At 51.0% G+C, this 14,146-nt stretch overlaps 2 protein-coding genes across 2 annotated transcripts; one reads left to right on the top strand and one right to left on the bottom strand.

Moving 5' to 3' along the window:
* Positions 1-483: 483 nt before the first annotated feature.
* On the top strand, positions 484-5,423 carry BBA_08161 (NACHT and WD domain protein; the record flags this gene model as incomplete). Its single annotated transcript, XM_008603258.1, has 7 exons — positions 484-720; positions 773-988; positions 1,048-1,335; positions 1,406-2,304; positions 2,366-3,489; positions 3,547-4,433; positions 4,578-5,423. 7 exons carry the CDS (start codon positions 484-486, stop codon positions 5,421-5,423), a joined length of 4,497 nt encoding a protein of 1,498 aa, XP_008601480.1.
* A 328-nt stretch (positions 5,424-5,751) lies between these two features.
* Positions 5,752-9,927, bottom strand: BBA_08160 (ABC transporter; the record flags this gene model as incomplete). Its single annotated transcript, XM_008603257.1, has 6 exons — positions 5,752-6,465; positions 6,533-7,387; positions 7,431-8,519; positions 8,572-9,508; positions 9,570-9,757; positions 9,814-9,927. The coding sequence occupies 6 exons, from the start codon at positions 9,925-9,927 to the stop codon at positions 5,752-5,754; spliced, it is 3,897 nt and encodes a 1,298-aa protein (XP_008601479.1).
* Positions 9,928-14,146: the final 4,219 nt, after the last annotated feature.

Genomic DNA, 14,146 nt, shown 5'->3' with positions numbered 1-14,146 from the left:
AGCCACGACTTAATCACAGCCGACAAGTTTGCTTGGTTTAGCACGTGTAGTGCACATGACCTGGTTACCCCTGTTATAATAATACAAAAGCTGAAATCAAGCCACAGGCTGCAAAGGCAGCGCCAGCTGTCATGCGCAGCGGCTTCCGTCCATTCGGAAGGCCCCTCTAACCGCCCACGAGGCTACCCTGATGCGGTGCAGCGGGCCGGCCCTGGGGAGTCATCCAATCCACCATGGTAAGATCTTCTCCCCATGGAGCAGGCATGCGGGGGTATAATATTGGTCTGCATGAGGGCTGATGGGATAGGCCGGCCCTATTGCTTTTCCAATACGGTTTCCCCTACTCAAGCCTCCATATACTCACTCCCCGCCAGTTCCAAACACTTGACAGGAGCACTGGCAAATTTGTTCGGAATTATTCCAGATCATATTGACTTTTATCAGTGGTTCTTACGTGGCTCGGGGGCGATGGCTTCCCATCTCATGCGTGCCCCGGCGCGATCGTCTCGGCGTATCACCAGCTTGCTTCATCGCTTTCGATCAGCCGAGCCAGCCGAGCCAGCCGAGCCAGCCTCGGATGACAGACTCGAGTTGAGCAGATTTGGAATAAGTGAGGTCACGCATGATGTTACAGAGCCAGAAGCTACGATAGTGTTTATCCATGGACTTGGTGGACATCCTGTGAAGACATGGCGGTACCCATCAAAGCAAGGTGATACGGTGGGTAATCAAGTCCACCCACAAGCAAGTCGGCCACTAAGTTGCCATCCAGTTCTGGCCTCGAGATTGGCTCCCCCACGAGCCAGGTATGGAAAGGATACGTATTTACATGTTTGGATACGCAGCGGAAATTCAGGCCACGGCGTCCAAGTTGTGTACCATTTCCGACTTTGCAAAGTCCCTCCTGCTCGATCTCCTAACCGCAAAACTTTCGGATGCGCCGATAATATTTGTCTCACATTCTATGGGTGGACTTGTCGTTAAGAAGGTAGACAATTGTCCTGAAAGTCGACTGGTAACGAAAGGCTGCTTATTCATGTTTCGCAGGCGTATATGATGGCAGCACGCGACAGCACCTATACAGAGGTGGGCAAATCCATTTCTCGAGGAGCTATGATCTTCCTAGGAACTCCCCATCGCGGCTCTGAAAATGCTGCAAAGCTTCACGCTATTTTATCTGCGACCATTGGGTCAAAGCAGTTTGTTGAGGAATTGAAACGCGAATCCATGAGCATATCAGCGATCAATGAAGATTTTAGGCACTATGCAAAAGACGTGTGCTTATGGTCTTTGTACGAAAATCGACCGACCTCCATAGGAGCTGGCCGCAGCGCAGTATGTTATATTCCCCTAGCCGGATTGGGCCCAAACACGTAAGCATGCAACTGATGAAAGAAATTTATAGGTTCTTGTAGACCGCGATACCGCTGTTCTTGGATATGACAATGAAGGATCCTCACGAATCGAAGGAGATCATCGCATGATTTGCAAATTCGAGTCCCGAGGAGCTCCAGGCTACAAGACGATAAAGAATCTATTGGTACACCTCATCGAAACAAGGGTCCAAAATATACCAAAGGCCATTCCGGCTCCAGATTCAGCGCCGTTGGATGACGGACATCCGCCAGGATATACTGTTGGATCTGGAGCCAGGCATGCAAGCATCAGCAGGAGACCCAATCTTGCAGCGAAACAACTGTCCAAAATATTGGGCCAAGACGATACCAGTGGAGAAAATTTGCTCTTCTTTCGCGACAATAGAGTTGTCGCGGACTCTTGTCAATGGATCTTTGAGAAGAGCTCTTTCAAATGGTGGGCAGATCGGAACTCCACACGGCCAGGCCGGTATCTATGGCTCTACGGACCTCCTGCCGCCGGAAAGTCAGTCCTGGTCAGCGCTGTTATCGATAAGTTGCATTCAAAGCACCTGCTCACTGCCTTCTACTTTTTTCGTCGTAACAATGTTACTGGCAGAACGACGCGCTCATTTTTGCTGTCTCTCATAGCACAGATGTCAATGCACTCACTCGAGTTCTACGAGAAGCTGATGGACATTGATGCTCAACAAGCAAAGATTCACTCCATGCCCACACGAGTCCTCTGGCAGAAAATATTCATCGATACCCTCTTTGAGATCAAGAGCTCTGCCGAAAGTCAATGGTACTGGATCATCGATGCCCTTGACGAGGCTGATGCGCCATCAGAATTGATATCGCTCATCGGCAAGATCAACTCCCAAACTCCGATCAACATTCTCATCACATCTAGAGTTGACATGGACATCAAACGCAGTCTACAGACCTCGTAAGTCATGTGGTACCAATCGTCGACCACTCTCGGTTTCTAATCACATCTTTACAATTAGTGTACCGAAGCAAGCTTTGCACCAACAAGAAATTGAACCCGCTGACACAAAGGACGATATGGCAGCTCATGCTCGACACGAGCTGGAATCGCTTCCATTTGACCCAAACGAGATTAGCCAGATAGTTGAACTCCTTGTTGCAAAGTCCCAAGGAATCTTTTTGTGGGTTCGGTTCGCCGTGGAAGAAATTCAAGCGACCGCTCACACGCTTCAAGGTGTGTACGAAGCCTTGGAGGCGATGCCTTCCGAGATGGCCAATTTCTTTCAACAGATTCTAGACGGCATGTCTGCCATGCGTGAAATTAATAAGAAAATTGCCAAGGCGATACTGGGTAGCACAGTCTGTGCAATGCGGCCGCTGGGGACGCTGGAGCTGCAAGCCGCTTTACATCCTACATTCGGGAGACTGGCCAGTCTCGACTACACAATCAAACAAGTATGCCCACATCTCATCAAGGTGGACAAAGACTCCGGTATAGTCCAGCTTATTCATGAGACCGTGAGAGAATTCTTATTGCAATGCCAAGATTCGGAATTCTCGGTGGATAGCCTCCAGGCTCATCATCATTTGACGCGAATTTGTCTGGGCGTCTGGACTGAGGACACTTTTGCTTCCCCAATCAGCAGCAGTCTTCGACATCCCCGCAGCGTCGCCGAGTTGAATGCTATTCATCCTTTGCTGTATTATTCTGCCACCTCATGGTTTGACCACCTTCAAAACGCCGCCATTGATAAGCCACTAGAGCTGACCATCTGCGACTTCCTGCGCACGTCAGTGTTATCTTGGGTCGAGGTCGCAGGACTACTTGGCGACTTGTCGCTCCTCACTGCTGGAGCTCTTGGTTTGGAGACATTAATGGTGCAGTCCCCGTTGATCAGTAACGCGAATAAGCGACTCGTCTCTGGATGGGCAGTCGATCTAGTTCGCATCGCACCGCAATATGGAAGAAACATTGTGTCATATCCATTTTCAATCCACAAGCTTCTGCCGCCATTTTGTCCAGTCAAGACTCAGATTGGCTCGCAATTTGGCGCAGCTGGTGACATCAGCATCGTTGGTGCTGGTCATAAGCACTGGGACGATTGTCTGGCACACATTACGGTGGCACGCGACGGCGGACTATGTAAGTTCCTCGTCTGCGGCGCCACATACCTAGTGGTGGCACTGTCCGGCAGTACAGGGACTGCAATAGTGTATGACGCAGAGACCTGTCAGGAACTTCGCCGCTTCAGCCATGGAGAGCGTATTGTTGCTCTTCACATAAACAGCACTGGCGAATACATAGTCACTGGTGATCTTCGCTCCATGAAGACCTGGAGAACCAAGACGGGGGAAATGGTTTCAGAGCTCGCAAATCCGGGAAGATCGCGATGCCTGGGTGCTGCTTTCCGGCCTGACAGCAAATGCGTCGTCATATTCACATCAAATGATTCTATTGCAATATGGGATCTTCGGCAAAACAGTGCAACTGAATCACGGCTTGAACGACAGTCTGTGCACGGCAAGTATCGCGGATGGCCGTGGGGGGTAGCTTTTGACAAGGACACCACCAAGGTCAGCCTCGCATACAAGGGATGGCCCATCGAGGTGTGGCATGTCGACCGAGTGGAGATTGTTGAGAGTGTACCAACCCGTAACCCTCTTGGATCATGTTTCAATCCGTCCAGCAACGACATCTATGTGGTGGATCATGACAGCACTATGATACGATACGATATCCAGGCTCAAACAACAACCCAAATTCGTCTAGACGTCCGTGTTGCGGTATGTAATCCAAGCGGTACTCTCTTGGTTACGGGCGATTCAAGTGGTGTTTTGAAGTTTTTCGCGGCAGATACCATGGAACTTCTCTACAAGATTGACAAATACAGCGACATGGTTACAGGACTTTGCTTCAGTCCCGACGGTACAAAGCTTTACGATATTCGGGCATCAGATTGCAATGTTTGGATCCCTGAGGTACTACTGGTCAGTGTTCGGGAGTACTCATCCCTGAGCGGAGTCGAGTCGGAGAACAGTACGCTCAGCCGGACAGGTTGCACCATCACAGGTGACTCGTCATCCTTGGTAAATATCACAAGTCTGATCTGTGATTCAACCGGGAGTTTTGTTTGCTGCGGGAAAAGCAATGGCGATGTATTACTCTATCACACGCAAAGCGGGAGAGTCTTGCAACAGTTGTACACGCATGGCTCTACTTTTGACGTTCAGGTTCTGGAGTGGTCCGCTGATGGTTCAACTCTTGTGTCGATTGACTCGTCACAACGGTTCATCGTAAGTCGTCTAAAGCAAATATCGACGACGAAATGGAACTGCGAGAGGCAGCAGGACTTCTATCCCGGTCAGTCGAATAATGGCGCTGTGAGACAGCTGCTCCTTAGCCCGGATAGCACCCGATTACTCGCATCGTTTCGCGGAGCGCACAGCTTTTTCGACTTAAATACTGGTCAAGAGACTTTACAGACGGCTTTTGATCATCCTGAAAACTTGCCATTCTGGCTTCAACACCCGCACCGCTCTGAGCAGATTATCTGCTTGGATCTTCAAGTGGCAAGAATTTTTAGCTGGGATACGTTTGAAACACTCACAAGCACAGACGGCATTGTTTTGGATCACGATTTGGCTGTTGAGTGGGCCGATAAAAAGGTCAAAACTCTCGCCCATCTAACCCACGATAAAAGGTCTATTGTCATTGAATGGTCCACCTTGGAGCGCAATCCGGTCACAAAGTGCAGCACCTGGAGCAGTTTGGGATTTGATACCACAGCTGAGATCAAACTCCAAGAATCAAATAATTGGCATCATCTGCGGCTTGACAGTGTCGTGGGTGTGTACAGAAACCAAGCCGTGTTCCTGGACCAAGACCTTTGGGTGTGCAGCTCTCCATGCGGCAAGAAGACTGGCGCCACGAGACATTTCTACATGCCAATGGATTGGCTGAATACAAGCGAGGAGAGGTTGGCAGTCATGACGAGATCTGGAGAGTTTGTATATGCTCAGCGTGGAGTTATTGTGGTGGTGAGATGTGGAATGAGGAGCAACCAGGGCCAGGTGTGAGCTCTTGGACAATGACGAAGCTCAGCTCCTATTCCTGGCATGTATGGAACTTGGTGGCACCGAATCCTCTCGACCTTCCTGTCGTCTTTGATTGCAAGAAACATATCTTTATACAGACATCAGCGACGAGTGCGGCGGGGATGGCGGGGTTCAATACCTAAAGACTGTCAACTTACGAGACACGTTATGTGTAACCTTTTGATGCCTACATAGAGAATATTAATGACGCCAACGTAGTTCAATTATATTAATATAGTGTGAAATTCAAAAAGTCTAAAGCTAGAATTAAGTCCTTGCCCAGGTTCAGCAACCGTTGCGCCCCCGCCGTTTAGTCCACGTTTTGCGCCTCGCACATCTTGCGATACATGCCCCCTTGCGCAATCAGCTCCGCATGCGAGCCCTGCTCCACGATGCGTCCGCCATAAAAAACACAAATAATATCAGCATCCTTGATGGTCGATAATCGATGAGCAACAGCGACGGTGATGCGGTCTCCCCCGCGCCGGGCCGCCTCTGCCAGCGCGCGCTGCACGATACGCTCGCTCTCCGTGTCGAGCGCGCTCGTGGCCTCGTCGAGCAGCAGGATCCGGGGATCCCGAATCAGCGCGCGCGCAATAGCGATGCGCTGGCGCTGGCCGCCCGATAGCTGCGTGCCGTTGGCGCCGGCGGCCGTGTGCACGCCGTCGGGCAGCGACGCGACAAAGTCCCAGGCGTTGGCGGCACGCAGCGCGGCTTCAATGTCGGCGTCGGACACATCTGCAGCGGTTGTTGGAGCTGATGATGATCCAGAGGCGGCTTGGTCGTCGGGCGCGTCGATGCCGAGGGATATGTTCTCCCGGATGCTGCCCTGGAACAGCGTGGGCTCCTGCTGCACGAGGGAGACGGCGCGGCGGTACAGACGTGGGTTGAGGCTGCTCAGCGCCTTGTGGTCGATGGTGATGCTGCCGGTCGAGGGGTCGTAGAAGCGCTGCAGCATGGCAATCATGGTGGACTTGCCGCAGCCGGATGCACCGACAAAAGCCGCGAATTGGCCTTTTTTAATCTATCATTTTCAAAAATGGTCAGTTACGTTGGTGAAAGGACATGTTTTTCGCCGCGGTTCTACATACCTCAAGATTTACGCCTTTGAGAACAGACGTCTCTGGACGCAGGGGATACGAAAACCGCACATTATCAAACGCCACTGGTCTCGCTGCGCCGGGCCCATTGTCCTTGTTCTCTTTAGTTTCCTTGACGGTGGGCTCGAGATCATGGAGCCAGAATAGGTAGTTAGCCGCATTCTTGCCCTTTGTCAAGCTGGTGGAAAACTGAAAAAACAGCGCCGTGGCCTGTCCAGAGTAAAAGACGCTCATAAAGGCGACAAAGAAGCTGAAAAGCGACAGCTCGCCAAAGGACAGCAGCCTGCATCCGTACCAGAAGCCGAGCGCCAGGAACCAGTACTCGATGGACTGCGTAAAGGCGAACCAAATCATCATGGAGAGCAGCGGCCGCACAGAGCCCGCTACCGCGTGGTCGAGCTCGCGCGTGTACCGGCTCATGACGGCCTCTTCAATGGCGAGCGACGACACGGTGCGGATCGAGGTGACGGCTTCCGAGGCAATCGAGGCGCTCTTGGAGTAGCGCTTCGACAGCTGGTCGTCGAGCTTGACGTCGGAGCGAATCTTGAGCCAGCCAGCGGCTAGCAAGGGGGGCATGCCGGCGCACACGACGACGAGGCCGAGCTTCCAGCTGTACGCAATGGCAAGGACGCTGCAGGTGACGACGTTGAGGATGGAGATGAAGATGAGGCCGACGTTGATGCCCATGAGCTCCAGGATGGACTGCGGGTTGCTGTCCACGCGGCTCGTTAGGGATCCGGTGTTGTTCTCTGGGCGGTCAAAGAATTGCAAGTCTTGGCGTAGCATGTCATTCAAGCTCTGACGACGAAACTTGTGTGAGAGGGCCTGGAAAGGACAAACATTAGTCTGACAGTGTTTTAGTAGTAGAAAAGAGCAGGGCGGGGTTTACCTGGGCAATGGTATTGCTAGTCCAGCCGAGAATAAAGTAAAAGACGAGACATCCCGCAGCGAGAACGATGAACATGGACGCGAAAAAGTTGCCTCTCTCTACCATTTTGGCTCCGGTCAAGGTAAAGACTTGGACAGTGTTGGCGACCAAGATAGCCTGACCGGGGAAACCGGCGCTGGCGCCCATGCAGCCAATCACCGTCATAATGTATGCCCAAGTGAGATCAGGGCTCTCTTTAATCACACGCATAATGGCAGTAGCCATGCCAACCTGCTTGTGGTTGGCATAGCTATCTCGATTCTTTTGCTTCTCCATCCGCCGCCTATCCTCTGTCGCGTGGCGCGTCAGCGTCTGCTGCAAGTCGGCCGGATCCAGCGCATCGCTTTCCTGCGCCGTCTTATCCGACTTTTCGTCGTCATCATCCGAGTCCGCCGCTGCGGTGACGGCCAAGTTTTGAATCGAGACTAGATTCGCATACACGCCCCCAGCCGCAAGCAGCAGTTCATGCGTGCCCTGCTCAACAATGCGGCCCTTTGCCATGACGACAATGTTGTCTGCCTTGCGGATTGTGGCCAGCTTGTGCGCAATGGTAATGGTGGTGCGGCCCTTGGACGCGCGGTCGAGCGCCTGCTGGACGACACCCTCGGCGTGCGGGTCGAGCGCGCTGGTGGCCTCGTCGAGGAGCAGGACTTTGGGCTGCGAGACGATGCTGCGGGCAATGGCGACGCGCTGCTTCTGGCCGCCCGAGAGGAGGCCGCCGCGCTGGCCGATTTCCGTGTCGTAGCCTTGGGGAAGCTCCGAGATGAAGTCGTGCGCAAAGGCAGTCTCGGCGGCTTCCTGGATGCGTGCCATTTTTTCAGCGCGGGGCACGTTTTCCCAGGGTGTGCCGACGAGGCCGTTGGCAATGTTGTCGAATACAGAGCCTTGGAACAAGACGGGTTCCTGTTGAACAAGTCGTGCATTCTTGCGAAGCCAGTTCAGGTTCAAGTCGGTGATGGGGCGACCGTCGAGCTTGATGACACCTGAAAGAGGATCATACCAGCGCTCGAGAAGACCAACAATGGTGCTCTTTCCTGAGCCACTTTGACCCTATCACATCATGAGTCAATACGTACACAGGGGTGCTATCGATCAGACTTACCACTAGAGCGGTGACCTTGCCAGCAGGAATATTGAGAGAAAAGTTGTCGAGCACAACGGTGTCGGGTCTAGTCGGGTAGGCGAATGTAACGTTTTCGATTTGTATATCGCCTTCCGTCTGGCTCGGCTTCTCACCAGCTGTGGCAAAAGCGTCAATTTTAGATTTCCTGTCGATGAGGACAAACATCTGGGAAGCGCCCGTGGCAGCACGGGTAAACTCAATCAGGTAGGGTGCCAAGTTGGTCAGGCTAATGGCCGCAATCACCACAGACAGCAGTACAGTAAAGATTTGGCCCGAGTTTTGAATCTCGCCTCTCGCCAGCATATTCACACCTTGCCAGAATGCCAGACCAAAGCCCAGATAGATGATGGTGTACTCGGCCGAGAATAAAGCACCAAACAGCGGCGAGTTCTTGTTGCCCAGTCGATGGGCCTCTTGCAGAAAAGCGTCAAACTTGGCCACGAGGCGCGAGCGCATCTCAAACGCATGCACAGTCCTCGCGCTTGCCAAGACGCCCTCGGCGAATGAATTGGCCTGCGCGTGAGTGTCTAGAATCTTGGTCTCAATGGCGGCTTGGAAAGTCGAAATGACGCCCATGACGATAATGATGGCGGGCGCGACACACAGCGTAATCAGGGTTAGTTTCCAGTGCGTTATAAAGGCAATGATGAATGCCGTGACAAAGGCGGCCAGGCCTTGAAAAGTAAGGCCGAATTTCTCAGAGATGCCGCCGTGGATGAGACGGCCGTTGTTGGTGGCTTGCGTCGCAATGGAGCCACCTGAGCCAACGTCAAAGTAGGCAACCTCTTGGCTGAGCGCGGCGCGGAGGTACGCGGTGCGGAGGTTGCGGACGATGCGGTACGAGGCATAGGTTAAAAGTGCGTTGTAGATGTACGAGAGGGCGAATCGGCCGATTCCGAGATAGACATAGTACAGACTGTCGTGACGGGTGTTAGTGGTTTTCGATGCGGGCTTCAGTGTTGGGGTTTTGGACGTACGCTAGCTTGCTGGCTTCGCTGCGGAAATGAGCTGGTGTGGCTCTCCCATTGGTGAAATCGGTCATGGTCGTGACGAAATCGCCAAATATGAGATTTTGCAGGGCGATGCCAGCGCCGGAGCCAATGGCGGCGATGATGGCGATGCCCTGGAGCGTGTACTCGAACGCGGTGGCGTAGGTAAATATTCGCTATGAATGATTCAAATTAGACGTATTCCAACAGAAAAGTATGGGGATATTGTTACAAAATAGGCATTGCCTGATGACTTTTCAGACTTGGATTCGCTTTCTAGTGATGGCCGGGCCGCCTTTTCGTCAAGATTTGTGGCCATGACTTTGGATTTGCCTGGAGCCTCCATGGCTACTCAGGATGTGAAGCAGAGGCTTCGTGTAAATACCAAAACGAAGAGAATTGTAGGGGGGTATCCGAAATAAGGTCAGAAAAATGCTCAATATATAGAGGATGCGATGTGACTTTGTGTAGGTTCAAGTCGCTTCAGACTGTACGACCAGGGACAATGTGACATTGTATGCGCTTGACAGGCTGCCCACCGTTATATAGACGCCGTGACAGGAATCACGACGAATCACGATGAATCGACGTTCTTGGGGCGCAGTTTCATTGTTGCGTGCACCAAACTCCGCTGAAGCCTTCACCTTGTGCAGCCAGGGCTGACGCGCACGCCACATATTCTCTTGGCAAACATTCCCCTTTTGGTGTAGAAGGAAAAAAACTCTAAACGGATTCCGAGGAACCATTCTCCTTACAGGCTATCAGGCCACCACTTTCGGGCCCGAGGACGCGGAGGGACCCAGAAAAGCTTGGCACCCGATGTGTGAATCACAGCCCAGCTAGCTGCTTGGCATTTCTTTGCAGTCACAGTGGATTTCCCGTGCAAGAACAGGTAGCTTCATTGGGACTTCTTCTTGTAGAGGATCGTATTTATCGGGGAGAGGGCGTTGGCTGCTGATGGTGCTTGTAGAAAATCGTGTTGAGTATGATGATGGCGCTGACTTGATCTGAGGCTCTGCAGATGCTGGAAATTTCGCTCGGTAGCCAGAGTTTGTAGGAACGAAAAAGTGTTCCTGCAGAAGCGACAAGGAGAAATAGATGGTGGCAGCACTAGGTACCTACCTACCTTAGTTAACTTATTAGGCATGCATTTTGCTGCGACAAGGTGTCCGTTGCACTAAACCTTGCCTGGTACGACCCTGCATTCAAGCCACTGAACAACCACAAGCATTACTCATAGTGCGCTTCTTACCAGTACAACGTAAAAACGTTGCACTAAAAACAAACGGAGGGCCGGGACGATACTCCGCTGTCACACAATGCGGCAGGCAGTTCACCGCCCCTGTCGTGATACCTAGGGTCTGGTTGCACTAGAGAACCGTCCTCTCGGAGCTGCAACTTACTAACTACGACTGCATCGCTCGCAAGGCTGCTTAAATTCAGAGGGCTGCAAAACCTCGGTCATTTATTATTTATTACGATTCTCAAATGAAATAGCGCACACCAATCTCATACATTTTAATCTCCGCTATTCTGCGACTTACTTGGCCGCATCATACGGGTCCGCCGAGGAGCCTGCAAATTTACTGAGTACCTAGGCTATGGCTCACCACACGGTGGAGGATGACATGGGTCCTTGAGGTTCGCCAATGCAAAGTTGTTGGTCCCTACAAGTAGAACAGTGTTGAGGCTCTTGGCGGGAAAGCAACGCGAATACAGCCAGCACCCTCGAAACAGTTTTCGGCAACGAGGGAGTTGAAGTTTATAATACTAAAAGTATTTATAGAAAACATAAACTACTTATTATATTATGTGGCACCTACGAAACGTTTACTCATAATGGAAAGTGTGGATCCGCATTTTTATGCTTGATATCTCAACGTCTTGCACTGTAACCTACCCCACATGCCCAATATGGAAACATCATTGCATACAAGGCGAACCGTGTCGTGATTTGCGCACAAGGCCATGATGAATAAAGCTTGACAAGAGAGGGCAAGATCTGGATTTGAAAAAAAAAAAATTATGCTCGACTCCGGTGCGCAGCTGCCAATGCCAACCATTAGCCCGACTATAGGTTAAGCAAGGTGATGGGTTGGTCCAGAGATAGCGGCGCAGATTTAGCCGACAGTATAATCTTTTTCAATAGTTTGTTCGCTACGAGGTTCACACGGAATTATTTCGAGTGTAGAATAAGGCTAGCAAAAGCCACCAAGCAGCCAGTGAGTCTAAAAAAAAAATCACTTCAATTTGACATTCTGGTATTCTGTTCCAAAGCTATTCCCACTTATACATCTTTTCTTCAGAGTCACACCCAACGCATTGTAGGTAAAAGGAACCACACCTCTGTGATTAACACACACCTTTTTAGAGACAATAATCGTCTTTCCGGTACCCTGCGTCTTTGCACCCTTTCTTACAATGCTGCAGAAACTTCAAATTCCCGCCAAAAAATTTGCCGTTGTGTGCGCATGCGAATAGAGACTGTCGCACATACTTGCTGTCCTCGGGCTTACAAATATATCTCTCTGCAGCTACGGCGACCTGGCGCTCAGTGTAGCCTGAATCGGTGTAATAGAAAGTGTTATATAATTGGAAGGCTGACAAGAGCAATTGAGAGGGGGGGGGGGGGCTGAATACTCGTTTACCTTTTCCGTCGATCAGGAGAAACCCGCAGTAAAAGAGTTCTTCGTGCACTCGCCGTCGGCCATGACGCTGACAGGTAGCATGGCACTGGTAATGGCCAGCATGAGACTGAATTTGACCATGATGGATAAGGTGAAATTTGTTCGAGGGAATTAGGCGTGTAGAAAGTGCTCAAGCAGTCGGCTTTGCTTGTTTGTAAAGCGGATGAGGAACAGGTTCTGCTCAATTGCAGTCGGCTCAAGGACTTATATATCCAAGTCTCGAGGAGAAATCTCCACTTATGATTGACGATTCGTGGCCTTGTAAGCCGCCATCAACTTACCGCAAGACGGCATGATCAAAGGACAGCCGCTGTTCCCGCACTGAATACTCATCCTTGGTACAGCCACTCATGTTGCCGCTCGATGACACTTGACCTGTGTCTTAATACGCCGTGTCTTAATCTGCCGTGTCCTGCTTCCTTGCCTTAGCCGACTGCTACATCGTTTGCGGCTACGTTCCCAGACTACGGACACAAAGGCCGTTTGAAGCCCTCACAGCACTTGGTTAGGATTGCTTGAGAGGGTTCAAGGTTTCTACTCTCGATTATCAATTCAGCGGAGAACTATCGGCATTATATTTCTGAATAGCTATTTAGTGACAGAAAAGGACCATTTTGACATTGGCGGCGATTGAGCAATCTACTAATAGGTTGTTGTCGAACGGCATCCTTTGTGTCGTCATTGCATTTCTTTCCCCGCCGCCCGCCTTTCGGGGACTTTTCAATCAGACATGTGGACAAAATGAGAAACAGTATTTCTCAGGAATTCAGCTAAAGTACAAAAGTCACAGAGTCATGTATGGACAGAGTCCGGTTATTTGAGGAAAACAAGCAAAGAGCAGTGGAACAAGTAGTCTGCCTGTGTTCCTCCGGCTTCAGCTGAACAGAATACACAGGTTTGACGGGGATAGCAAATGGCGATGAAGAGTGGCCTTGTAGGGATGCATGGATTTCGAACAATAAAAAGCAAATTTGTGTCTTGGGAGCTTGGGAGGGCTGTGTCAGCCCCTGCTCAACCATGTCATGGCCGCAAAGGCCGGTCCCAGAAATCACGACACGATTCTCTAAACAACATCACATAGACAATCAAAGTGTCTTGACGTGTCTCACTCCACGATTTTCTTTTTTGAGATTCTCACTTCCGTCCGTGATAAGCCTGCATGCTAGCTTTGCACTCGATCTAAGGATTTGGATGTGATCCCGGTGACGGATGAGAGCGATCGAGTCAAGGATATGGGGCCGTATCTTTGTCTGGCCAGAAGCGATTGCTATCGATAATCGGCTACCGTTATAGAGATAGTCAATGCGCAGCACTTGAAAGCCGTCCTTTTCTGTTGTTTCGCGCACTGATATTGGGGGCTTTCTACAACCGTTTCCCGGCCTGTGACTGTATACTTTAGTAGGCCATGATACAGAACAGCCATTGTTCCACCACGCTGCGAGAATGCAAGTGAGCACCCCCTCTTCCGCCTCACGAAACTCTTCCTGAAAACAGTTCCTCAACCTTTGTATATTTGGATTGACTCTGGGAGAGACACAGCAAGCTTGCTTAACCCGTCTTGGTATAAGCTAATCCTCTCTAGCAACGATTACTCACCCGACGATAATCGCTTTGGTAAGCTTGTCACTACTGCCTAGGGGGAATTATACTGGGAAGAAATCTGACTGGCTCTAGATCTGAGACCATTTCTCTGTCAGTCAATGCTGAGCTCTTCCGTACGGACATGTGGCTGTTGCGAGTTTCTAGACCCCTCCTTCTGGCAGAGCTGGAGTTTCAAGAGAATAGACAGGGAGCTTGCGCGCATAGGAAAGGCACGAGAAAAGACTCAATCGACTCTATAATAGGGAGAATAGCGAAATCTTTTATTGCCAACCTCAA

This window comes from Beauveria bassiana (assembly GCF_000280675.1).
Source record: "Beauveria bassiana ARSEF 2860 unplaced genomic scaffold BBA_S00031, whole genome shotgun sequence".
In the NCBI taxonomy this organism is placed as follows: domain Eukaryota; kingdom Fungi; phylum Ascomycota; class Sordariomycetes; order Hypocreales; family Cordycipitaceae; genus Beauveria; species Beauveria bassiana.
The sequence above is the reverse complement of the archived record's forward strand: the minus strand, read 5'-3'. Positions and strand labels throughout refer to the sequence as shown.